Genomic DNA, 26,863 nt, shown 5'->3' on the forward strand with positions numbered 1-26,863 from the left:
TTTTCAAAACGAGAAAGAAGAAAAAAGAGCAGGCAGAAAAGAGGAAAGTCATTGACACGTTTGAAAGTGAGCGCGCGCGGGAGGAAAAGAAATATGGCGCGATGAAAGATAACTTAGATAACCGTCGTATCGCTGACCGATATGGAGGGAAAATTTCCAAGCAAAGAGAGATAGAATTCGGCATTGCGTCGGTGTATCGCGCGATCTCTCTATCGAGATACCGTCATTCTTTGATTTTTCTTTCTTTACTATTTTTCTTTCTTTTTCTACGTTTCCATTATTCAGTCTTGCACACATCTAGGTTCAGTATCCGCCGCCAGATGTCGGTGTGTCTTGAAATTGATCTACATATATATATATACAAGATATATCATGTACATATATATATATATATATATCCGTTTCTCTCTTCTTTCCGTTACGTTTTTTTCAATTTGAGTTAAACTGATTTGCGTTTCCTTTTTATATACCGTTCACTCTGGTTTGTGGATTTTCTATTCTTATTTTTTTACCAGTAGTAACAACTGTGCCTGCCACCTTGCTATGCTCGTACTTGGAGGATCAGAACCCCGGTAATGTTTGATCCCCAAGTCGCCGATGGAACGAGAATGGTGGCACAGTGCGCGCAGCCGGAAGTGCACGGCATTGCTCACTTTCCGGGACGATGATGCGATCATTTGTCCCTTGGACGAATTAGATATCGTCTGACTTTCGATTCACGGGGGAATGTGTGGATCCTCCAAGAACGAATCATGCCCCCATACGCAATCCCTTAGGGACCAATGAATATATATATATATATTTATACATATATCGAATGCATCTATGCAGCTTGTTGTACGTGTTCTATCATATTTTCATATTTTGCTAAAATTGACAAAGGAAAGATGATTCTTCATTACGCGAGAATAATTTGGAAAATATATTCCAGTAGATGAGTTTGAAGGGGCACTGTGAATGTTAAGAGAACTTCATTATTTTTTATTAGAACAGTATTTCATGGTGAATGTTCAAATATAAGATGTTTAACCTGTTTATAAAAGTAAAACTAAATTATTGTTTTAATATTATTTATTAGAACTATTTTCTTGTTTATAAAATCGGCAAATGTAGATGTAAATATCTCGACACCCCTGTAGACTCATTCTATCTAAATTAAAGGTGTTTTCACGTTTCATGAACTGTAATGGACTAAACAAAATAACTTACAATACATATTTTAAATTCGAGTTTCTTTATGTGAAAACAAATCTATCGTGATTTTTTTCAACTATAAGTATATAATTATCTTTTTAAAGAAAAATACGTTCTATTATAATTGATTTCTTTATACATTATTAAGTCTCAAGAATGAAAAGTTATCGACTTTCTCAGTATTCTAAGATGTTTTTTATTTGCGGATATACATTACTTTCTCCATATTCTATAAATGCGGGAGGCATTTATATAAAATATCTAATCACTGATATCAACCTGATTGTGATTTATAGGTATTGTTGAATTTTCATACAGCATTCTCCGATTAAACAATTTTTTGTACAATTCTCCAACGAATATGATACCCCAAACATGGCGTAAAATGTTTTAATTAGTCGCAGCTTCCAACTGTACAGTTTGCACTTTAAATATAATCTACATAATTTTTATAATAAAGTAATTATAAATGATTATTAATATTATAATTTCTTTCAGTTCCGCTTTTAACTTAAATCAGTGTCTCACAAACATATAGGGATGGGTAATTAAGAATCACCGTGTATAATATCTTCGTTCACAAATGTCGTTGCTCATTACGCAGCGCCCCATAACAAGCTGCGTACGTATGTACCCGATTCACAGCATATTCTCTATATATTATTATTATCATCATTATTATTATTATCTTACCTACCTATATCGATCTCATTATATTCAGCACTATTACACAAATCGCTTAAAATATTCAGCTTCAACATACTCCAACTTTTATATATCGCAGATAATCCAGCCCTGAAACTTATTACGTACATATTTTCATTGCCTTTATTACATATCTATTTATACATGATTATATATGCATGCAGTTCTACTCTCACGAAAGTTTACTACCCGCCCTTTATTTATTATTATTATTATTATTATCCTGCCTCAGGACGATCGTGTTCTTTTTTGCTCCCGAATTGACAATCTGCTCGATACTCTTTTAAAAAAAAAGAACAACTACCCACAGTCAAGCAAAAAAAGAAGAAATGAACAAAACCTCTTAAAAGAATGCAACCATGAACAAAATACCATGCAAATTGCAAGAAAGTGAATGTGACTGAAAGAAAATGTTCCCGCGTCGTTGCCAATACGATGCGACAGCTAACCTGTAAGCATGATCGAGAAACTGACGCTGGCGACATCTGGGTTCGCTGCATACACGCGATGCCGCGTGCATTGTTCCGTTTGTAAAATCAATTTGTATCGCTTTTGGATTCAACCAGTGGCATTAACTCCTCTTGCGCGAACTATCGCGGCCGGTAAAGGCCGGCTCGAATGGAGTTGCGGATTGTATTGGCAGCGAAGTGAGAATATTGGATCGCATTGAACCGTTGACCGCGGAAGCTGATTTGACAGACAAAATCGATTGTTCGCGCTCTCGACAACTTTGTTTTAAAATACATGCGTTCCACGACCGAAATTTTAGTCCAGAGAATTTCCTTTTTTTTCTTTTTCCTGTTGAATCTATTTTTATTTTTATGCAAAAAATTATAGAATTTGTAATATGTGTATATTTCCTCTCTCTTATCCTTTTTCGATGATGTTTTTAGTTTCTTTTTCTTTATATTGCAATTTCATTACTGTTGATTGATACATGATAGGATTTAAAATGTTTTGAATCAGCGTGCCACGGTTCAACGGATCAACGATACGATCCGATCTCGAAAGATCTCGATATATCTTTGATTTATAACAGTCGAGTTGCGGTGATGCGAGGCCAAGTTGTAACCGAACAAGGAATTGGAATAGTAGGCATCAGGGTGTCCGTGGACAGGGACCCTCGCTTTGGATTCACGTTAACCAGAGCTGATGGATGGTGAGTACTAATTTTTGCTTTGTATCACATTGTATCACAAAAAATAGCGATTGAAATTATACATGAAATTCACTCAATTGACTGGACCAAGATAATTATCAATTTTAGTTCAGCTTAACTATTATATATACGTATAATAGATTTTTATATAATTACTACATATATATACATATATATAGGAATTCTATATACATAATTTCTGTAGCAGATTTCTATATTCTCGTATATCAAAATTACTAAGAGATAATGAAAGGAACAGCAGTCACATGTCTACCAACCCACATTCAAATCAAATTCTCACACTATGCAAAATCCAAATCAGTACCTCAGCAGTTCACACCGTCCAATCGAACAACCCAACTCAATATCCCCACTCCTGTTAAAAAAAAAAAAAGGGAGAAACAGAAAAGTCAGAATCGCATATCAATAGATACACAAACATATGGGGTAATATAGTAGTATTTGCGCCTGATGGGCGTGTATGGCAGCTTGGGCGTCCTTCCTAATAGGATCAAGGGTGCATTGTAATGAAGGGTATGGGGAAACTGGATGGAGTATGGGTAGATGGTGAAACACCTATATCAAACAGGTATATAGTAATCCTGGCGAGGATAATCCTGAAACACGGAGCCGGAGGAGTTGGCCTGGTAAACCACATCAAAGCTCGAGCTAATGATGTCGAAAGCTTCCTAATTACTCCGTGCAAACCTGTGTGATTAGTCTGACCTGCGTCTATCCCTTACTACCCCCTCCGGTTGGATCGCTGGCAAAATTTTACCATAATATAGTGAACTGTGAACGTGAGAGAAATTATACATTGACGGAACTCGTCGAAACGATAACAGTTCCGCTTCTACCTATCTATCTATCTTACTCATTAGCGTCATCTCTCTCTCTCTCTCTTTAACTTGCAGTTTCATGTAATCCCAAAGAGAAGTTCGTGGTAGAATTCCCTCGTTGTATTCACGGGTTAATGAATACAGGACCGTGATAGATTGGCAGTTATTGCAGCCAGACTGTCTGATAAATACGCGTTTGTCGTTGCTTGATTACGAGTACGGCTTATGATTGAATCTCTTGTACGCTAGACGTTCCTATGATTTCTGTTCTTGTAATGCGACAGAGGACTTTCAAATCGGATTTCAAACATGTCCAGGTAAAAGTTGCGGCGAACTGAACCCAATGGCATAGTTCAGCTTGCCACCTGTCGATGTCGCTTCGTGACGAGAACGCGCGATTAAATGGAAGTCACAGGAACGACTTTGAATAGAGGGCACTGCTTGGGCATTCTCTTAGAAGCCAGTAACGATATTTGAACACATATTGTTAGAAATTTTTATATCCACAAGCTCTGCTGTTGCTGTTGATGAAAGAATATATAGTTATAAATATTACTGAAAATGTTTATTTTAATTTGAGCTTCCTAAGGTTTAGCCACAGGAGATTTTAAGCTCTGTATTTTACTATAGCATCCAAATTCCATTTAATTTCCTCTATTCACAAAAATTCACTCAGCGTACATCGAAGAACATCAAACTCACTCGCGAGAGTTTTTGGTCCATAAAATAAATTGGGAGAGTGTTACTACTGAACGTTAAAATTAACCTCAGAATGGTGAATTTCGAGACGGTTAAGAGGTTCTAGTGACGCGTATCCTTTATCGATCATCCATAGCCCGTAAACCCGATGTAATACCGGAAGCTAAGGTATAGTTTGAAATGCATTTACGTACTTCGATTAGGTTCGACGTGTTGGTGAACGGAGGCGGTGCGGTGACGCTTCAGTTCCAGCGTAGCCCCTTCAAACCCCTCACGAGGACGGTATTCGTGCCATGGAATCAAATAGTGGTTCTGCCTCCTGTGGTGATGACCCTTAACGAGGAAGGCGAATCTCATAAATCTAATCAACCTCCGAGTCCAGCTGTCGGTAAGTATGAATCTCTAATTATTATTTACTTTTCTTTTTGTTTTTCTACCTTTTTTCACGTTTTGTCGTGTCACGGAATCAATTGGTGTTAAACATGAACGGTGGTCCAGAGTATCTAATGTTTGAAAAATTGAATGACTATTTATAATAAGTATTTATAATAACTACTTACAACAGTTGTTTGTAATTATTCCTTTATTTACAATTTGTTGTTTTCTTTTTTATCAGTTCTTATTTTTTTTCTCTTTTTCATATTTGAGAAATATGAATGTTATTTAATTGTTTACTGCTTCATCGTCATCCTTCTTCAACGTGCAAAGAGGAATTTATAAGGGACCCGTTGCTGCTCGTGTGTGCCGTCTTTGTTCCGTCCTTAAGTGTTTTATGTTTTTAAGTTCCTTACCATTTATGGCATACAATATAATAGGCTCCCCAGGGATATCGATGGGACTATTTAGCGAACATGGCCCGTGCCTGGAGCACGATCACGAGCTGTTAAGGCCCATCATCGTTAGCACTTGGATGCCAGAAAAAGTGGGCGACCTTCCAGGCAAAAGTTTGGTCTTCGCTGAAAGTCAGGTAAATTATTTTCTCTTACATTCTTCGTTAATTATTATAAGTTGGAAACCAACTTTATTTTTTACAATGTAATTCACAAATTTTGGGCAATTAAAACCAAATATGGCTACTGCTCCTAAACGTCCAAAATTCCTAACCTTTACCGTACAATTATTATACATCATATAATCCCATATTCACACTTCATACACAGGGCCCCTTTCTGATCTAAAATTCAGATATCCAATCCAGAACCAAATTTCTAACAAACACAATGTTTCCGTTCTCCAGCTTAGCATTCTATTGAATCCTTTCTTCTTGCAGATCGTCCAGGAGAGCATCGCCATTCCGGGCTCGAATCTACACTTGATGTACCAGAGCAGCCAGGCGGCTGGTTACTTATCGACTGTGAGAATGCAGCTGACCGGGCCATTCATCCCAAAATCGCTGACGCATGTGCACGTGCACGTAGAGATCGAAGGGTCACTGCACACGAAGACCTACGAGGCAGATCCAAATTTGACGCACACATTCGCCTGGAACAAGCGAAACGTTTACAAGCAGAAGGTGTATGGTGTGGCACAGGCGAGAATTTCGATCGGCTATCAACATTCCACTTGTCCAGCAGTGATTTGGGAGACACAAACAGCCACGTTGCAAGGCTTTGACGTAGATATCTCGGATATTGGAGGCTGGGGTTTAGACATTCACCATCACTACAACTTCCACGAAGGCATACTTCAAAAAGGAGATGGTACCACGATGCATTTCAAGCAGTATCCTCGCACAGTGAAGGTGGTAATGGGTACTGGACTGCAGAGAAGCTTGGTGTGCCAGGATTGCGATGGTTTGGCTAAGGATGCTAGGTTATTGACACCCGTAGCGCTTACTAGCGGCCCAGATGGAAGCATTTATGTAGGAGACTTCAATTTAGTCCGCAGGATTACACCTGAAGGAAATGTATATACTGTTCTGACTTTGAGGTATGTTTGGAGCAATATAGGAATTTGAAAAGTAGAGAGATATTTAGGAAAAGTGGAAAGATCGAGTTATTTATTGAAATCTTTCTGAATGGTCTAATAATGTTATCTATCTTTAAGATTAACGAATTTCTGAATGAGCTATGAAATATGTATTTTCAGTGCAACTCAAGTGGCTTACGAATATTATCTCTGCGTTTCTCCGGCGGACGGACACTTATATATCAGTGACCCAGAAAAACATCAAATATTAAAAGCTTTGTCGCTGAAGAACGTCCAACATCCTAACCTCAATATCGAGCCCGTCGTCGGAAGCGGAGAAAGATGCATTCCTGGCGACGAAAGTCATTGTGGTGACGAAGGCCCAGCTATCCGTGCCAAATTGGCTCATCCAAAAGGTAAACTTCAGATCAAGTTTTAGTTATTCATTTGCCTATTATCATCTTCTTAACCTAGTAAACAGATAAACTAATTCTATGCATTTAACATTAATAGGAATCGCTATTGCTGCCGACAAGACCATGTACATCGCTGATGGACGGAACATACGCGCGGTAGATCCCCACGGTATCATCCACACGTTAGTGGGACACCATGGACACCATAATCACTGGTCACCAGCTCCATGCGTCGGTGCTATACCTGCTCATCAAGCTCAACTACAATGGCCGACTGGATTAACCTTAAGTCCTCTGGATGGATCTCTTCACTTCATCGATGACAGGCTCGTTTTGAAACTCACCAGTGATCTAAAAGTTCGTGTAGTAGCTGGAACGCCCCTGCATTGCACTAGTAACACTAACAGCAACGGAAACAACAATGATAGTGATCTGAAAAAGGTGAATGTGACGACTACTACCAGTCTAAAGAAATCCGATGAAGTTCTTGGTTCTGTACTTGCTGTCAGCTTCAGTCCAACTGGAGAACTTTACATAGCAGAAAGTGATTCACACAAAGTGAATTCTATCAAGATCGTAGACAGCTCAGGAAAAATGTCTCATTTTGCTGGGCAACAGCAAGAGCGGTTGCGTGGCCAATGTGAATGTAATAATACTACTCCAAGCACTAAGGATTTGGAAAGTTGTTCATGCACCGATGACACCAGTAGTACAGAAACCTTATTGTCATCGAACGCCAAGTTTACCGCCATTTCTGCTCTAGCCGTGTCACCAGATGGCGTCCTACACGTGGCTGATCAAGGTAGTCTTCACATCCTTGCCTTACAACCCTATCTTCCAAATCACGACGAAAGTGGAGAGTTCCATATTCCTTTCCCACCATCGAACGAGGTGTATGTGTTTAATCGATATGGTCAACACATTTCCACGAAGGACTTGACGTCTGGTAAAACTCGATATTCGTTCTTGTATAGTAAAAACACGAGCTTTGGAAAGTTGTCTACGGTGAGAGACAGTGCTGGAAATAAGATTCAGTTCTTAAGGGATTATAGTAGCGTGGTCAATTCTATAGAGAATACGCAAGATCACAAGTCTGAATTGAAGATTTCTGCAGTTGGATTTTTGGAAAAACTGTCTGAACGTGGAAGAGCCGAAATTGCACTTGCGTATGATGGTTCAACAGGATTACTGACAAGTAGATCAGGAGGCGGTGAAACGTACATCTACAATTACGACAATTTAGGTCGTGTTACTGACGTCATTCTACCCACTGGTGAAAAATTGAAGTTATTCTCAGATCTATCCGACGACGAAGGTTTATCAGTTAAAGTATCAGCTCCGCTTCAGGCTTTGTCAAAGGGCGATAAGCAGAGAATCGTGGAATTCAAGATGAAGAACGAAAGATCAAAGGTGTTAACGATTACTGATGGTACCAAGATCAAGAAAGCGATCGCATTCACTAACAGCAGCCTAGAGGTCCTTCTTCCTGGTGGTGGCAGAGTGCTAAGTGCAGCCACTACAAAACATCCTCTCCTGGAAGCTGCACTACCTGTGGAGGCTGAAATGTTGCCAATGTGGAGCTACCAACTGATGTCTTTAGGTGAACTAACCAACACAATGACTACCACCTACAACCTTGTTGGCGACGTCAGCCACACTCAACAGACTTTGAACAGAGAAATCTGGGTAAATGACACTCGCGTGATTGGTGTAGAATTCGAACAAGCTTTCAGGCGAGAAACATTCTATGACAAAGCAAGAAATCCATTGTTGACTGTTACCTTTGACCCTGCTGGCCTTCCTCTGACCTGGCAACCGCATGAGCAAGGTTACAACCTCAGTATCATATATGATAGGTTCAATCGTATAGAAAGCTGGAAATGGGGCCCGTCTGATGAGTCTTATGGGTACGATAGGCACGGACAATTGGCTGAAGTCACTAGCAATCAGGATGGAACCAAACGATATACCTACAACGATTTCAACGTATTATCCAATATTACCCTGGCCAGCGATAGGCACTTCACCTTACAATATGACGATGATGGTGGACTACGTCATATCATCCTCCCATCAGGAACTAAACATTCGTTTTCCTGTCAGGCTTCTCTAGGTTTTCTTAGAGTGACCTATACTCCACCAGGCAGCAGCAGAGCTTACCTTCAACATTATAGTCACGATGGAAACTTATTACAAACTGTATTCCCTGGAGATGGAGCTCGTATCGTCTACAGATATCACACTTCAGGACAGCTTGCTGAAGTTGTCCACGGTGATGGAAAGAGTGAAATTAGATACACAGAAAGTGGTTTGCCTTCAGAAGTTATCCATTCTGAACGAGACGTAGAGTACAAGTGGGACTATCAATACAGCGCTGGTCTATTAGTTGAGGAACGTATAGACTTTGGTGCAAAGACTGGTCTCAGCAACGCCAAGTTTACGTTCGATTATGATTCAAACTTCAGATTGATTAACGTACAAGGTAGAATTGGTGGCCAGACCCTTCCAACTCATACCATGGCATATAGTCCTAGAACAGGTATGCTGGAGCAGATTGGACAATTCAAAATAACCAGACCTCAGCCTAATGAAACCACCGTGTTCGATGGAACTGCGTTATTCTCAAGAATCACGGATGATAGATTTTTGGAGACCCAAGTGACTTTGACGATTCATCAATTGGAGGTCTTCAGGATGGAATTCACACATGATACTCGCGATCGTATCAACCAGACTAGGACTTATACGCGCAATGTTGCTGTTAACACTTACACCAATGTGAAAAATTACACCTGGGACTGTGATGGTCAGCTGACTGGGGTAGAAGCTCAAGAACCATGGGGATTCAAGTATGACGCAAACGGAAATATGTTGTCATTGACATATCGAGGGAACACTATACCTATGGAATATAATAGCTTGGACAGGATTGTTAAATTCGGTGAAGGATTGTATAAATATGATAACAGAGGTTTGGTGGTGCAGAATGCTAGAGAGGAGAGGTTCAACTACAACGCTAAAGGACTTTTAGTTCGTGCCACTAAACGTGGACGATTCGATGTCAGATATTACTATGATCATCTAGATCGTTTGGCTACTAGGAAAGATAATTACGGAAACGTCACCCAATTCTTCTATAACAATCAGAAACGTCCCCATGAAGTCAGCCAGATTTACAGTCCAAGGGATGGTAAACTGATGTCATTAGTGTATGATGACAGGGGACACTTAATTTACGCTCAAGTCTATCGGCATAAATATTATATCGCCACCGATCAGTGTGGAACTCCAATCATGATTTTCAGTCAATATGGCGAAGGCATTAGGGAAATTATGAGATCACCCTATGGACATATCGTTTATGACTCGAATCCTTATTTGTATTTGCCTGTTGACTTCTGTGGTGGACTCTTAGATCAGGTAAGTTAGAGATGGATAGTGTAAAATTATTAAACGATATAATGTATATAGGATTTTAGCTTTAATAATAATATTTTAATGTAATATGATAATAATGATAAAGATCTAAGGTTTTATATTCTATATTTAAGTACATCTTTTTAAATCTTGTTCAACTCAGGTAACGTCCTTAGTGCACATGCCAAACGGCAAAGTTTATGATCCACTGATAGGTCAGTGGATGTCTCCTTTGTGGGAGAATGTTCTGGACAGAGTGGACACTCCGACTCATCTACATCTATACAGGTTCAATGGAAACGATCCTATTGATGTTAGACACACAGACCGACCAAACCAACCAACTGGTAAGCTTACTCCTCTCTCGAGGAGAGATACCTTATTGAAGATATAGTGGTTGCATAGCTAGTTTGGTCAATATTGACGCGTTCTAAGGTGGACCGCGTCTACTTAGTCATCTCTGAGAATCTAATTACATACATGTCTAGTACTCTATATAATACAATAGTATCTATGCAGAGTTAACTATTTTTATATTAAAATATACTTAAGTCGCGAAGTACATATATCAATATTTTACTATTTACTCATCATCACAATTCTCTTATCTTTATCTATCTTTCTATTTATTTATCTATCTACCTATCTATCTTTCTCAGACCACATATCATGGCTGTCGCATCTCGGCTACGACCTGAAAAGCCTTGCCCCTCAACTTTTCCCTGACGAGCTTCCAGACAGCCTCGTTCCGCCATCTTTGGGTCCAGGTACCTCCATATTTGGCAAGAAGAAGAGATCTAGAAATCTTGGTGTGCAATCAGGCTTCCTAGCCTACATCGCACAAAGACACTCAGGAGACGCTGTCAGTTTATCAGCACCGCCTCGTTCAGCCCTTAAGAAAGACACCAGTGACTTGATACCCAGTCGCCTGGGTGCAGCCTCGGATCCTCCATTTGGAAAAGGAATCTTGGTTTCAAGGACTGCTGATGGTCAAGCCGTAGTGTCCAGCGTACCAACAGCTAACGCCATCTATGGCGATGTTTTCACCTCCGTATTCAATCGGTCGTATTTCCTTCCGTTCACATTCGTAGTGCACAGTGCGCAGCAGGACGCCTTCTATTTTGTCAAGGAAGAAACTTGGCGAGCTAGTGAAGATCGTGGTCAGTTAAAACGGTTAGGTGGTCAGGTGAATACGACTTTCCACGAAAGCGAGAACGGAAGTGGTAGCAGTTCGCTGATAGACGTGAAGATACATGGCGCCAGCTATATAGTGAACCTGCGTTACGGTACCACAGCTGAGAAAGAGAAACAAAGACTGCTACATCACGCCAAAGCGACTGCCATTCGCAAGGCTTGGCATCGAGAACGCGAAGCACTGAAAGCAAACACACCAACGGCTATTGAGTGGATGGTAGCCGAACAGGACGAGATTCTAAAATCCGGGTCCGCGTCCAATTACGAAGGTGAGTACATCCACGACGCACAACTGTACCCTGAGCTCGCGGAGGATCCATACAACATCCGATTCGTAAAGAAGGCAGTTGACCCGTCGAGCAAGAAACGCCGCAGGAGGAGAGGCGCGCCCACGTGCAAACTCTGGTGGCTAGATAAAATCTGCTAATCGGGTCAAGGTACCGTTAAATCAGGGAGTCCTCCTCTCCTGACACATGCCGTTGCCAGGAGAATTGTCCAATCGTCGAAGTAACAGGAATTTCCGAATTGGCGTAGGTAGAGCGTGTTGTGACGTATTTGAAAGAGTATGAAAAAGAGGGTCAGAAACGGATCAAAGAAGAAAGGAATAAGAGGATTAAGCTGCAGCGAGCCAGCTGTCCTCCGTATGAACGTACTGAACACTATCAAAAGAAACAAAAAAAAAGTTTTATACCAAAGTCTATTTGTGTATTTCGAAGATGCCAAAAACATTTAACGTTATATCGATTATATTGTACCGCGATTTAGGGTGTAGTGTGTAAGCATCTCGGAGAAAAGTTGGTCTCCGCGCGCGACCGTGCTATCACAACTCGCGGTTTCTTCGCGAATTAGCAGAAGCATATTATCGTCGTCGGCCATCTTAGGAGAATAGAATACGTTCCGGGAAGCTCACGTCCTTGTAGCAACTACGGGAAACGACAAAGAGTTCGTCAACTTGTTGTTCCCCTGCTCGCGAAACAAGAAAGAGTTCCTTGCGATAACGACTGAGGGAGGAATTGTCGAGGAAAACATGGAACGTGTTTATGTGTGTGTTCATCATTAACGAATGATCATGACGAGACATCGCGTCGTCATTAAACGTGAGGGAAGAACGACGAAAAGAGGAATGCAGGAAGCAGGCCATTCGTCGTTGAGGCGAATCGAGTGAGAGAAACTAGTCAATATATAGCTTTACATTGACGTATAAACTTTTTCCAATAGAATAAGGACACGAGGCGCGATCGTCGATGTACCACGCGAACAAACAAACTTTGTGTAACCCATTCGCCCATTGTTTACCCGCGCGATACCTTAATCGTACTTAGATGAAAAAGAGGATAAAAGATCGATCAAAGAAACGATTCTGTCGAAAATAGATACACAATAGGTACGAACATAACCTATACGGATCGCAAGTGAACGTAAAAAGAAAACGCATGCGTGTATCTCAACAATGAATGGCCCTGTATCGAATAGGATCAAGAACAACATCCTTTACTAGAAATGACGATTGATCAACGTCCAAAGTGTCAATGAAACGTGAGAAGATGGTGGAAGAATGTTGGTGTCGTTCGATAGAAGCGGCCGATCAACATGGCACGTTTCGAATCGATATTCCGAATTTAAAAGGTTAAAGTAGGTGATTGAAAAAGATGAGAGAAAGAGGCGATGTTTATGGTGTATTATAAAAGTGGTGCTTTCTCGTGCGAAGAAGAAAATATCGGTGCAATGTTCGACAATGGTGAGCGTGACTAATTACAGGACGTCGATGTACACGTACACACACACTCACACACACGTACACTGCATAGCGTCGCTAACGTATTTTTAACGATGAATGTGTCCTACCCAACTCCCCTCATTTAGCGCTAGCGTCCACTTCCTCGGAAATTGATGTCGCGTCACGTACGAATTGTTGTTCAAAAGAGAGCGAGAGGAAGAAAGAGAAATTCTATCGTCGCGGGAACGATGAACAAGAATACTATAAACAAAGATCTATCACCATTTTGCTTCCTGCGACAAGAATGACTAGGCAGAAAGAAATGTCAGACGAGCCAACCGATGTTTGTATCTTTAAATTAGTATTGAAATGAATGGAGATGTATGCGTGTGTGAGAGAGAAAAAGAGAAAGAAAGAATAAACTCCATTATCGGTAATAATACGTATACACGAGATATTATTGCATATTTGTGCTTGCTGGATATGAATAACGGAACGTTAACTATGTTTCTTCACTGAATACTAAGTGTGTATATCTAAATTTAATGCTCGTCAGTACCGATCGTTTTTGCTGTGTACTGAACGCCATATACACCTACGTACATAAGAATATTATTTAGCACCAACCTCCACCCTAAAACCCCAGTTACTAGATCACTGCCCGTTCCACGTGCATACGTTTTGAACTTTTCTTAATCCCACCCTTTATACTCCTACTCCGTCCTGCTCTTCGTTCAATTCAAACCGTACCTATTTTTCTTTATCATCTCTTTTCTTTTAATCTCAATTCTGCCCTATTATTTTTCCGCATTTCTTTAAAAAATTTCATACTTGTCATTGAATATTTTGCGAATATGGCTTTAGACAGTGCCGTTCTTAAAACAGATAGATAGCGGTACAGCAACATTATCGTCTGGATAGATGAGAAAAATTAAAAAAACATATAAAAAAAAGGAATTACCTTACGCTGAATGTATAAACGAAGAAAAATTACAAAGTATATATATATAGAGAGAGAGAAAAACAAAGAAAGGGAAGAAAGAAAAAAGAGATTATATAGGAAAGCTTCATAAACGTATTTTTGACTCGAGCGAGTGTTTAGAGCTGCATTGAACATCAAAAATCCTCCAAACTCTGTGGTCCAAGCAAGTTGTCGTGACCTAACGAAATTGAAAATTGATTTCTTTATTTTTTTTTTACATTTTTTTATATAACTCAAATACGTTAAAAATTTGTCGTTTACATACTCGATATCGTATATATTCGATAATTAACGTGTTCTTTCGTCCTTCCGCCATTTTCTCTCGAACTTATGCTGCCAATATCATAATCACACCATGTGGCGGAAGGGCGAGCCGCTTATACGCGATAAAGGACTACGAGAACATTGGTGGTCAAACCACGCATCGATTCATGGATTTCTAAACACTCCACATTCCTTAACCTTGATCCCAACCTGTCCCATTCCTCCGGTTCCCCCATCCTCGAGCCCCAGTTTATTCGTATAATCTATACATACATATATAACGTGTATAACCGTTGAATCGGCAATGGCGTTCAAAGAATCGACTATTTTTTAAAACGGCTAAGAAATGAAATGAAGTATCAAAGTGAGTGTCAAATTATTAAAAGCGGATCAGGTCGGCGCGAGTTGATCGGCGTTTTAAAAGGCGGATTCAACGTGCAGGGTCGCGAGAACCATTTTGTCTCAACTGTACTATTCGAGTAACTAATTAGCACTAAAGAAGAAAAAAATAGTAAAAGAAAAAAGGAACGAAATGAAAAAAAAAACAAGTGAACAGATTCGCTCTCTTAACTTCCGTGAAGTTTCATCTCGTCTCGCTAAAAACTTTCTATAAGAGAAATAAAGAAAAAGATAAACGAACGCGTTCCCCCGAAGTTTTCGATCGCGGGGTTTACACGCGAAGCATACTTATAAATACGAATATAAATATAAATATATAAATATACGTATAAATATATAAATATAAATACTTCTGGAATTAACGGGGTAGAGAAAGCTCGAACGAGAATATGATCGTCATTATTACTAATTATTATTGCATTAATTATCACTACGACGCAAAGATACACGGATTGTACGGGAAACGAACGCGAGATGTCGTTATTAAATAGTTATGGCCGAGCTAGCTGAATCCGTCGGACCACACGTGGTGTACTCGATTCTCGCGAAGCGAACTTCGTCCTTCAATGATACCAAAAATGAAGTCGAGATCAAGAACAACACAGAAGTTTGAGCACAAGTTAGAACATGAGGGTGATCTATTCAGAGTGAGCGAGCAAGAAAAAATGAAAGAGAAACTAGAGAGTGTGCGCGCGTGAAATAAACGTATAAAAGAGATGAATGAATGCGCAATCAGTCATGCTACAGCTACTACGACCACTACCCTAAGTAGATTATGCTACTTCGCCGCTGATCTAATTGTTTACTGTCACGTGTTGCTGTAAACCTAAACTAACGATACGATATATTTTATTTATATAATCTAATCGACTGTATTTATTGTAAATAGTCACGATGTTTGCTATGATATAATATATCTGTAATTGAATGGAACTTGCCTGGAAACTGCGCCCACAGCCCTGTCCTCTATGATCAATGATTCACTGTACACGTATTCACATAAACACAGACCTATACATCAGACTGGCGCGTGTCTCACGCATACACACACACGTATACGGATTCACACAGAGGTACTAGATATTATATGCATATGTATACAGTAACACCCGGTTAAGCGTCCATGAATAGGGTCCATGAGAAATGGAGTCTATACCAGAGTCTATCTATATGTATAGGAAAATTAAAAAGTTCAGAAGAAATTTCAAATAGAGATTAAGAATCTAAGAATCACATTGGATTTTATTAGAAAGAAGTGATGGTATATATATATAAATTCCTGATACTTTTATCTTCTCAATCTCTATATTGCTTATTTCTAACGATTCGAAGAAATATTTAAAGTTAAAGAAATTTTTAAGCTTGGTGGTTATCATGGGCTATTCATGATCTACGGAGAAATATACGGAGGAACTAAGGAAATTTTGTGATTTATCCTAATTAAGAAGAAAAGTGGGCGCTTATCTGAGGATTACTGTACATGATAACGAAGATAGATGCCGAGACATTCGTGGGACAAACACGTAAGGTGCAACGCACAGGCGCTGCTTGCGTGACCTATCGACGATGGGAGAGATAAAGACAGAAAGATTCTGTGTATCGAGTTCGACGAATTACATACATATTACGATGTCAATATTTCGCGTCGCATAATATAACGACGAGATTATCCGCGTCGGAATTTTGCCCATTATTATTATTATTAACTATTACGACGAATTTCGTAAAACTCGGTAAATTCGCTACGCAACAAAGGCCCATTTTCGAGGATGAAAGCGAACGATGGTCAGATAGAATTTTTATAATCTTATTATCCAGCCGTGTCACGCGGTGAAAAAAAGAAACACCGTCGACGAAACTGCCATCCATCGATCGATGGTTCCATTTGTTAGAGAAACGCGAAGAGAAATTTTTTTCGAAGCAAATTCCGCTGTCATACACGTGTGTCGCGAAAAACCCAAACCAGCATGTCCAGTAACAATTACAATATTACTATCATAAGTACAATATATTAAGTGTTTTCAGAAAATATATGATCTATATATGATAATAAAAGCGAGAAAACGTTTCACAGCGAGTTTGTCATTGTTTCATCTATAGTCATTGATCCTCGTTCACCTTCGCCTCATTCCGACTAAAATTTTACCGTTTCTCGCGTTTTGTCCTGATATTTTTTATTTCGATTACTCAACTTCAATCTTGTCTCTTCATTCTAGCAAGTATACAGAGCACAAGAACGAAACTCATTAACTGAAACAGGAAAACAATTGAGTGACTGATCTGCTTTGAGTACAGGCTGTTTCAAAATATGTGGGAAGTATATTAATCGTATACTGTCGTAAAGCTTTTTTGTCATTCTTATGTAACGTATTTACACCTAAAATCATGTCTACATATTTTGATAAGTCCCGTATATTCACACAAAGAATTATTCTACTCACTATGGTTAGAAAAATCAACAGCACAGATATACTAATGGTGTGTATATGAGACTTCAATAATAGTATCGCGTTTTTTAGACATCCTGATTTATATGCCACCGCTTCTGTCATTTGTAAACACTGTAAAAAATTGTTTTTATAAATTCAACATGAATAAGAGGATGAAAGATAATGATATCACGTTTGTTGATATATACAAGATGATTTTTATGAAATAATTAGCATCACATTAGAATACAACTGCGTATTACAAAACGGTATATGTATTTCACAATAAGGACTAATATTAGTATAATTTTCCAAAAAAACAAGAAAATGTACTTCTCCGATGGATCTGGAACAACAGCTTGTCGGAATTTCAACGTGATACTTAGCCCAATCCATTGCAGACTTTATTCCACAACATTTCAACTAAAAAAACAGGTTTTCTTAACAGTTGATTTTTGAAAGATAAAAATCTGTACAAGATCTTTCAGAGACATCTTGTGGTAAGTACGAGATACTCTTTTACATATTTGTGGGTATTATCCCAAGCTTCTCTGCTCCAAGACGAAGAATGATATCCTTCGATGGCGGTATTCATGTCAAACTGAATCCTCTTCGTGATTTCTTCGAAAATCCAGAAACTCATTATAGCGCTGATAAATATGATGCAGAGAAATGTCAAGTAACACAAAGCATACTGTAATAAAATAATCTTTTAAGGTTCTTTATCGCCGGTTATGTAATTTTTAGTATTTAAAGACAATGCAATGTACAATATTTAAAAATTTCCTTCTTTTTCGAAGTACACCAAGAATCCCCAATGACGATACTAGTGATCCAATGAAGCTAATAAATAATAGCGATGTAACATGAAAGCGTTGATCTATCAGCCTTGTCATTATTCTATTGTCAGTGAAAATCCATATAGAGGTTACAATGCCAACAATGCCTGCAATCTTTAATTATTTTTTTAGGAACAAAGTTCTATTTATAAACCATTAATAATCTGTTACTAATTATATTGTAAAACTCACAAGAGTTGTAATATTGATTATTAAGAAAGCCAGTTTAATACATTGTTGTGGCAAATCATTATGTGAAAGTTTATGAAAGTGCATTCCTAGAAAGTGCGATTTTTTATCGGTGGATACAGTTTCGGTGCTATCAGTGATATCCTCATCATCCTCCGTTTCCGTCTCCTCCTCATTCCCATAATCCCCGTGGTCTGCTGTACCGGTAAAAAATTTGTTCCAGTTCATAAAAATTTATTCCAATGACTAGAATGTAGCTGAGATAATAAATGAATAAAATGACTAAAAAATGATAACAGTTCTATGTTAACCATGTGTTTCGAAGTTTTTATAACGCTAGCTATTTATTTTCTAATATTGCACATAATGTCCTGATTGTAACGTCACTGAAGTAACTAGATATTGAAACTTTCTCGCGCCAGTTTTATACAAACAGTTGCCAATAACAGTTACATTTGAAACATTTTTGTGTTTAATGTATGCGCCATTTAGTTAAAATATAACAAAATAAAATGAATAAAAAGCAATTTCGGACACCTTCTGCTGTAAAAAGAGCAAAATATCGGTAAATACTCGTAATATTTATTTTAACCTCACAAATTCATAGTAACGTTATTCTTACTTTGCCCAAATCTCACATTGTTTCTCTTGAATAACAAAAACAAACTGTATTAAAACAAATTTGGTCTAAATATTGTTTAATTAATTTATTGTTACCTGTGCCATGAATAAAATAAAAACGTGATATAAATAAATTTTTTATTGTGTCTTCATTGTTTTGTATTTTTTAATCATTATTATTTTATTACCATATTTCTTTTCCATATTTTATTAATTTTCATATTCACTAATAGAGATGATGATGAAGATGATTATCCTGGTTCATTTGAAGCCGAACTGGCTACTATGGAAGAAATGGAAGATGAATTTGGAGATATATCTCAGGTTATGGAAGAGGTATATAAGGATTAAATAATATACTACCTCTTTGTACTGCTAATACACTATAATATGAAATTTTTGCAAAATGTTATTGATCAACATTGATTACTACAGTATTGCATATATATTAAGAATAACATTATATAGTATTATATTAAGAATAATTTCAATATATCATTAAGTAGTATTTCCATTATCCTAGCCACCTGAGGTACAACTAAGTAAAGCAGGAAAAGGAGTGAGTTGTATAAAAGACATATTTGCTAAGCATACTGTGAATATTAGACACATCAAACTGTTGAAATGCTATAAACTATGTTATTTGCTAATTTTGTTATGATATGTATCTTTTCATTCATATAATAACACATTTTTTCAATTATTACCACCATTTAATTTATATTATGTTCATAAATAATATTAAATTTGATTTATTATAATTCACTCAATGTTAGAAAAGTTATGCTTTATTTGCAGGCTTATTTTAATTTGTGCTTGCTAAGTGCTTTTCCTTGTACATGTATTTGATTATTTTTATGTATTACATATTTTGTTATGTGAACTTATTATATAGCATAAATTCATTGTTTAATGAATTTGTATTCTTATCAGGGTCCTGCACAAGAAAATACATATTCGAAATGGAATAGACCTCCACCTCCAGAGTTAAATCCACAAAAAGATGCATTAATCTTTCAGCAAATAGAAATAGATCATTATAACGGTAATTAATACTACAAATAAACAAATTCTATCCAACTACTCCGAATTAGTTAAATTGTATTTTTTTTAAGGTATACCATTGCCTGGAATGCCTGGCAGTAACATACCTCCTGTACCAATAATGAGGATGTTTGGTGTTACAGAATTAGGAAACTCAGTTTGTTGTCATGTACATGGATTTAATCCTTATTTATATGTCACAGCACCACAAAATTTTAATGAACATCATTGTAGATTATTTAAGGTATATAATTCTAGAAATTAGTAGTAGTAATTAAAAAGATTTTTTAAAGTGGTAGTCACAATTAGTAGTATGATCTCAATATATTATTTAGGAAGCTCTAAACAAGGCTATGTTAAAAGATATGAGGTCAAATCCAGAGAATATTCAAGAGGCTGTATTAGCTGTTGAGCGATTGTATAAACAAAATATGTATGGCTACACAGGAAACGAAAAATCGTTGTTTTTAAAAATTACAGTAGCACTTCCAAGACTAGTAGCACGTTGTAAGAAAGTGGTAGAAGAAGAGACCATTTTATCCGAATTTAATCATTGCTATAGAGCTTTCGAAAGTAACATTGATTTTGATATTAGGTATATAATTGCATCATGTTTTCTATTTTTTAAATATCTGTTTCTGTTTCCTGTCTAACTAAATAATTATATATTTAAGATTTATGGTTGACACATCAGTAGTTGGATGTTCATGGATTGAATTACCACCAAAAACTTGGAAACTTCGACAGCATAATGGACATAATTTACCCTTTACTTCAAGATGCCAGTTGGAAGTAGATATTGCATGGGATGCTTTCATTGCTCATGCTCCTCAAGGAGAATGGTCGAAAATTGCACCATTTAGAATTCTTAGTTTTGATATTGAATGCGCGGGTCGCAAAGGTAAAATTTAGCTCTTAATTGAATATTCTTTTATATGTACAGGTATTTTATTATTTTTATGTATAGGTATTTTTCCTGAGCCAAATCATGATCCCGTTATACAAATTGCAAATATGGTGATAAGACAAGGAGAAGCAGAACCTTTTTTACGAAATATTTTTACCCTTGATACATGTGCACCGATTGTTGGTTGCCAAGTTTTAAGTTTTGAGAAAGAACAAAAAATGTTAGAGGTATGAATATATCCAAAATCTAATTTTTGAATTTAGCTCGTAAAACAATTAGTAAAAATAAAATAGTATATTTTCAGTCGGTGACATTTTATTTTTCATAGAAATGGGCGGATTTCGTGAGACAGTTAGATCCCGATATTTTTACAGGATATAATATAAATAATTTTGACTTTCCTTATCTGATTAATCGTGCAAAACATCTCAACGTGAGAGACTTTTACTTTCTTGGTCGAATAAAAAATATAAAGTCAGTAATTAAAACTCAAGTACTTCAAAGCAAACAGATGGGTCGACGTGAAAATAAATCCATTAATTTTGAAGGGAGAGTTCCATTTGATCTATTACTGGTAAAACTAATTATACTAAAAATTATTATAAATTACTACATTTAACTGTACATTAAGTTTACATTCACGTCTAGGTACTGGTTAGAGATTATAAATTAAGATCTTATACTCTAAATGCCGTTTCATATCATTTTCTACAAGAGCAAAAAGAAGATGTCCATCATAGTATTATCACGGATTTGCAAAATGGTAATGCGCAAACACGTCGAAGACTTGCCGTTTACTGTTTGAAAGATGCATATTTACCGCTTAGATTGTTGGATAAATTAATGTGTATTTTCATCTACATGGAAATGGCAAGAGTCACTGGAGTTTCCATATGTAGTTTACTAACTCGGGGGCAACAAATAAAAGTTGTGTCGCAATTATTACGAAAGGTAATTCTTCTTTTTTATCTCTTTAGAAAGTTATGCCACAAATGTGTAATTTCAGACTCGAGAAAAAGACTACTTAATCCCAGTCCATCGGGGTCAAGCTAGCGACGAACAGTTCGAAGGCGCAACAGTTATAGAACCAAAACGCGGATATTATAGCGATCCTATTGCAACTTTGGATTTCAGTTCTCTGTATCCCAGTATTATCATGGCTCACAATCTATGTTACACTACATTGTTAAAACACGATACGCAAATTAAACTTAAAATTGATTCAGATGACATTACTGTAACTCCAAGTGACTCAAAATTTGTTAAAGCTACTCTTAGAAAAGGAATTCTTCCAGAAATCCTAGAAAGTCTTTTGTCGGCTAGAAAAGCAGCAAAAGCTGAACTGAAGAAAGAAACCGATCCATTGAAACAAAAGGTTTTGGATGGTAGACAATATGCTTTGAAAGTATCTGCTAATTCTGTGTATGGTTTCACTGGTGCGCAAATGGGGAAATTACCCTGTTTAGACATTTCTGCTGTAAGATTTTAATATTTCGACTTTTTAGTAATCTGCGTTTTACTTACTTTCATAGAAAAATGGTTAATTTTCAGAGTGTTACCGCATATGGACGTACTATGATAGAACGAACAAAGCAAGAAGTAGAAGAACAATACTGCGTTACCAAAGGATATAAAAATGACGCAGTAGTCGTGTACGGAGATACTGACTCTGTTATGATAAAGTTTGGTGTGAAAACAGTCGAAGAGGCAATGGAACTCGGCCGTGAAGCAGCGGAATATGTGTCCTCAAAGTTTCTGAAACCGATAAAACTGGAATTTGAAAAAGTATACTTTCCATACCTGTTAATTAACAAGAAACGATACGCTGGTCTATATTTTACTCGTCCAGACAAATACGATAAAATGGATTGTAAAGGTTTAGAAACTGTACGAAGAGATAATTGTCCATTAGTAGCAAACATGATGAATACCTGTTTACAAAAATTACTGATTGATAGGTAATTAAATATTATATTTAAATTATTACAATTAAAACTAATCTAATTTTCTATTTTTGTTCCTTTTTTATAGAAATCCCAATGATGCGCTGAATTATGCAAAACAGATTATAAGCGATCTTTTATGTAATCGTATAGATATCTCTCAATTAGTAGTTACAAAAGAATTAACTAAGACTGATTACGCAGCTAAGCAAGCGCATGTTGAATTAGCAGCCAAAATGAAAAAACGAGATGCCGGAAATGCGCCAAAGCTTGGTGACAGAGTTCCATATGTTTTCATACGAGCAGCTAAAGGCACACCAGCTTATCAAAAGGCTGAAGATCCTATCTATGTCTTAGAAAATAATGTTCCTATAGATACAAATTATTACTTGGAAAATCAATTAGCCAAACCATTAGTACGTATTTTTGAACCAATTCTGGGCGAAAAGGCTGAATCACTTTTGTTGAAAGGAGATCATACGCGTACAAAATCCGTTGTTACGTCGAAAGTCGGTGCTCTATCTGCATTTACACGTAAAAAAGAAATATGCTTGGGTTGCAAAGCAGTCTTAACACCGGAAAGAGAAAAAATGGCATTATGTAAATATTGTGAACCAAAAGAAGCAGAATTATATCAAACCGAATTATATCTTGGTAAAAAATTAGAAGAAAAATTCTGTAGATTATGGACGGAATGTCAAAGATGTCAGGGAAGTCTTCATCAGGAAGTGCTATGCACAAGGTTCGTTCTGTAATCAACTAGTGTACATTTCTATTGTGTATGTGTGATAGTAAATCTAATATTATATTCTTTTAGCCGTGATTGTCCAATATTTTATATGAGAAAGAAAGTTCAAATGGAATTAGATACACAAATGATACGAATTGAAAGGTTTGGAATTCCAACATGGTAAAATTAGATAGATTACAAAACGTGACAGGTATGTTTATAATTGTTTCTTGCACATGCAAAAAAAATCGCTATTTCATAGTTTCAATGCAAAATTAAGATATAGTTATTCACAAATATTATATAATTAACATAAAATATTTAATCCTTTTTCCAAGTTTTTGTACAAATTATGTATCAAAAATTTATAAATTTGTATAATAATTAATATAGCGATATTATTCGCTATAATTGTATATATATATGTAAATCGAAAAATTTTTGTCTGTATATATATATAACACACATTTTACTTACACTTAAAAAATTATATTGTATAAAATATAAATGCAGTTAATATTTATGGAATATTTATTATGAAATAGTATTTATAAAGATTTTTAAATACATAAATTAATTATCAAATTTTAGTACACTGCTCAAGTAGTTTATTTGAATAATGTACTTAATTATTTAATATTATTTGGCAATAAAATTAAATAATGCACTATTACATAAAAACTAACAAAATGTATTTTATTTTTCTCAAATATTAATTTCAAATGTCTTGTTTTTTTACTAACTAATCTTGTTTTTTTACGGTAGTATTATATCGTTCAAATTCTCTGTATTAAATTTATAAACATTATTGTGCTTTAATTTACGCCAAATCTTCATATAATTTTTTGTATTGTGTTTTTTATAAAAGAGAACGTTTTACATATGTATCTTAACGGTATATGAATGAAATTAAATCAGTTACACATATTTACATAACTATTCACACAGTATGTCAGAATGTTGACATTTCAAACAATTACCAATTTTACTGCAATATTTATAAATGATCTTTTTGGCTAATATAAGTAATAGATATATTTATCTATATCAATATACATTACACATACCATTGCCAATATAATAATAAATTTATAATTTTGTAAATTGTTTATTAAATGCCGATAAACTTTGTATTGCCTTGTATAGTAACAAAAATTATTTATCCAAAGAATGTTATGATATCATTAGGTAATAAAAGCTGCGTAGTATAGCAGTGATAAAATCATCCGACAATGGTGCGGAAAAAAATATTTAGATTGAACAAATCTCTATGTTTACTTTATTTCAAGTTGTGTAGAAAGATAAAATTTTTGGTACTTTTATTCCTTGCTTCACATTACGAAAATCGTGACAAATTATAGAATCGCCTTCCGATAGAATTCGTAAGGCTATTTAAAATATAGTTTTAATAAATAGACAGAATGAAGTGCCCATCTGCGTGGGTCGTTTAATTTGACAGTCATATGACTAGTCTCCTTAATAAGGCTTGGGTAGAAAAATTTTTTAATAATATTAATCATTTTCTACTTTGCAGTGCATTTGACAACCAGTCCATTGCTTGATCAAGTCCTTCACCTTTTGTTGCAGACGTTTTAAAGATTTGGAATGTTCTGTTTTTAAGAGCATCTAATCCAAGTGCTTGATGCACCTCTGCAACACTTAAACATCCTGCCATATCTTGCTTATTTGCCAGGACCACTAAAATAGCACTTTGCAATTCTTCTTCCTAAACATACATAGAAATATATATGTTTATGTTTTTTATGGTTTTAACATGGTATGAAGTCAAATAGACCTTACGAATTTAGAAACATAAAATTGTAAAATGTTATTATGTTATTATTCTGTATGTTAGGAACACTTTATATTAAATCAGTTTATTGTATGATGTATTTTATATTGAACGAATGATGATGAATTGATTTTCTATGTTTCTAATACAAAAAAAATAGTTACCCTCAACATATAAATTAATTCATCTTTTGATATGCCTATCCTATCCTTGTCTGCAGAATCCACAACATAAATTATTGCATCCGTGTTTGAGTAATAACACCTCCAATATGGTCTGTAAATTTGAAATATAATTACATTTAATAAATGTAATGTGTAATTCTCATTAATATTGTATCATGTAGTTCTCATAAATATTACATCATTTCAAAATATTAAACCAAGTGAAACTAAAACTATATTTGAATTCACATGTATTATATAACATACCGTATACTAGTTTGACCTCCCAGATCCCATACTTGAAATTTTAAATTTTTATATGTAACCTGTTCTACGTTAAATCCTATAGTAGGTATTGTTGTAACCACTTCACCAACCTGCAATCTGATAGATATAAGATTGAAAACAATATATTACATACATAGTGTATCACATGCAAGTTTTAAATTTATGTCACATAAACATACACTTAATGTTTGATTATAAGCATTATTGGATACAAATGTTGAAACACAAAATAGATAAACTATTCGTATGTACAAATAAGTAGTGTGTGAAGAAATAATTGCAACGTGATAGCACATGGAGAATGTGTATATGTTAAAACATAAACTGTCAAGTAAAACATAGCAGAGCTTGTCAATGTGAAGCACACCTGTACAAGATCGTAGTTTTTCCGGCTCCATCTAAGCCTAGAATTAAAATCCGCATCTCCCGGCTGCCGAGTAAATTACGAAAATAACTGAGTAATCCACCTGGAAAAACAAAAGTGCTAAAATTACATCGAAATATTAATGGAGAAAATCTTAACGAATTATACACCGACCAAATTTGTATTCACACGATAAGATTCGGTCCCGATTTCAGAAACATGTACCTTCATGAATTATCACACAACTCACCCATATCTCGATTACGTATTATTTCCAATTCATATAGTATAAATTAAGATTTATTGTCAAATGTAATAATCACAATTGTATCCAAGTAACCGGGGCGCACACCCCTTTGACTGTCCACGGATGCAGTCCGCTTCAGATCACTTGCTGACTTGTGTCGTTACCGAACTTGCTTGAAGTTGTTTCTGTTCTCTGTGCATCTTCGATAGATCAAATAATGCATAAATTGCTATATTCAGCGTACAGTACTGCTTTGTGAACTGACCATGCTTTACCAATTGACCATCGCTATCCCCGCCATTTCTTTTATTTCGCTATGTTCTCTGGATTCTTTTGCACACATATGATTGAATTAATATTATTAACGAAATTTTGCAAGTTACAAATTATAAGTTACCGGAGTTAATAAATTC

The 26,863-nt window shown here is 36.2% G+C and overlaps 4 protein-coding genes across 15 annotated transcripts in view; 2 read left to right on the plus strand and 2 right to left on the minus strand.

The window, feature by feature from the left end:
- Window positions 1–14,276, plus strand: part of Ten-a (Teneurin-a transmembrane protein) — a 708,522-nt gene extending 694,246 nt beyond the window's left edge. For 8 of the 9 annotated variants that reach the window (XM_069130210.1, XM_069130246.1, XM_069130260.1 and 5 more), the window contains 8 exons: window positions 2,939–3,058; window positions 4,800–4,984; window positions 5,412–5,563; window positions 5,867–6,525; window positions 6,685–6,920; window positions 7,018–10,340; window positions 10,501–10,684; window positions 10,997–14,276. In XM_069130210.1, the coding sequence (XP_068986311.1) occupies window positions 2,939–3,058; window positions 4,800–4,984; window positions 5,412–5,563; window positions 5,867–6,525; window positions 6,685–6,920; window positions 7,018–10,340; window positions 10,501–10,684; window positions 10,997–11,958 (5,821 nt within the window). In that variant the 3' untranslated portion in view covers window positions 11,959–14,276. The remainder of the gene's footprint in view (window positions 1–2,938; window positions 3,059–4,799; window positions 4,985–5,411; window positions 5,564–5,866; window positions 6,526–6,684; window positions 6,921–7,017; window positions 10,341–10,500; window positions 10,685–10,996) is intronic. The other variant, XM_069130252.1, reaches the window with a different exon arrangement.
- A 1,702-nt stretch (window positions 14,277–15,978) lies between these two features.
- LOC138188521 (tetraspanin-11) lies at window positions 15,979–18,641 on the minus strand. 2 transcript variants are annotated; one of them, XM_069130421.1, is made up of 6 exons: window positions 18,354–18,641; window positions 18,093–18,275; window positions 17,846–18,016; window positions 17,656–17,745; window positions 17,335–17,454; window positions 15,979–17,143 (listed from the first exon to the last, which is right to left on the minus strand). In XM_069130421.1, the coding sequence occupies exons 1-6, from the start codon at window positions 18,576–18,578 to the stop codon at window positions 17,087–17,089; spliced, it is 846 nt and encodes a 281-aa protein (XP_068986522.1). In that variant the 5' UTR covers window positions 18,579–18,641; the 3' UTR covers window positions 15,979–17,086. The 2 variants fall into 2 exon arrangements, with proteins under 2 accessions (XP_068986522.1, XP_068986514.1); XM_069130413.1 differs by having other exon boundaries at window positions 15,979–17,454.
- An 86-nt stretch (window positions 18,642–18,727) lies between these two features.
- PolD1 (DNA polymerase delta 1, catalytic subunit) lies at window positions 18,728–25,320 on the plus strand. Of its 3 annotated transcripts, none has more exons than XM_069130373.1 (15): window positions 18,728–18,915; window positions 19,205–19,307; window positions 19,495–19,530; window positions 19,905–20,016; window positions 20,087–20,259; window positions 20,351–20,610; window positions 20,690–20,916; window positions 20,983–21,149; window positions 21,251–21,496; window positions 21,571–21,873; window positions 21,929–22,399; window positions 22,474–22,880; window positions 22,954–23,607; window positions 23,683–23,806; window positions 25,183–25,320. In XM_069130373.1, exons 1-14 carry the CDS (start codon window positions 18,863–18,865, stop codon window positions 23,777–23,779), a joined length of 3,309 nt encoding a protein of 1,102 aa, XP_068986474.1. In that variant the 5' UTR covers window positions 18,728–18,862; the 3' UTR covers window positions 23,780–23,806; window positions 25,183–25,320. The 3 variants fall into 3 exon arrangements, with proteins under 3 accessions (XP_068986474.1, XP_068986464.1, XP_068986482.1); XM_069130363.1 differs by having other exon boundaries at window positions 25,130–25,267; XM_069130381.1 differs by lacking the exon at window positions 19,495–19,530 and having other exon boundaries at window positions 25,130–25,267.
- Arl1 (ADP ribosylation factor-like 1) lies at window positions 24,852–26,640 on the minus strand. Its single transcript, XM_069130455.1, has 5 exons — window positions 26,454–26,640; window positions 26,207–26,306; window positions 25,819–25,935; window positions 25,552–25,663; window positions 24,852–25,321 (listed from the first exon to the last, which is right to left on the minus strand). Exons 1-5 carry the CDS (start codon window positions 26,455–26,457, stop codon window positions 25,112–25,114), a joined length of 543 nt encoding a protein of 180 aa, XP_068986556.1. The 5' UTR covers window positions 26,458–26,640; the 3' UTR covers window positions 24,852–25,111.
- Window positions 26,641–26,863: the final 223 nt, after the last annotated feature.

This window comes from Bombus flavifrons, chromosome 2 (genome assembly GCF_040668555.2).
Source record: "Bombus flavifrons isolate JBK064 chromosome 2, iyBomFlav1_principal, whole genome shotgun sequence".
In the NCBI taxonomy this organism is placed as follows: Eukaryota; Metazoa; Arthropoda; class Insecta; order Hymenoptera; family Apidae; genus Bombus; species Bombus flavifrons.

Coding starts and splice junctions, on each gene's coding strand:
- LOC138188521 (XM_069130413.1), bottom strand. CDS start 18,578: ATGAACTGGAACAAATTTTTTACCGGTACAGCAGACCACGGGGATTAT. Junction 18,276..18,353: donor TAATCAATATTACAACTCTT/GTGAGTTTTACA, acceptor AAATAATTAAAG/ATTGCAGGCATTGTTGGCAT. Junction 17,455..17,655: donor GTTCCAGATCCATCGGAGAA/GTACATTTTCTT, acceptor AATTTTTTACAG/TGTTTACAAATGACAGAAGC.
- PolD1 (XM_069130373.1), top strand. CDS start 18,863: ATGAATAAAAAGCAATTTCGGACACCTTCTGCTGTAAAAAGAGCAAAA. Junction 19,308..19,494: donor TATCTCAGGTTATGGAAGAG/GTATATAAGGAT, acceptor CCATTATCCTAG/CCACCTGAGGTACAACTAAG. Junction 20,260..20,350: donor ATCATTGTAGATTATTTAAG/GTATATAATTCT, acceptor TATATTATTTAG/GAAGCTCTAAACAAGGCTAT.
- Arl1 (XM_069130455.1), bottom strand. Junction 25,936..26,206: donor AAAACTACGATCTTGTACAG/GTGTGCTTCACA, acceptor TATATCTATCAG/ATTGCAGGTTGGTGAAGTGG. Junction 25,322..25,551: donor AATTAATTTATATGTTGAGG/GTAACTATTTTT, acceptor ATGTATGTTTAG/GAAGAAGAATTGCAAAGTGC.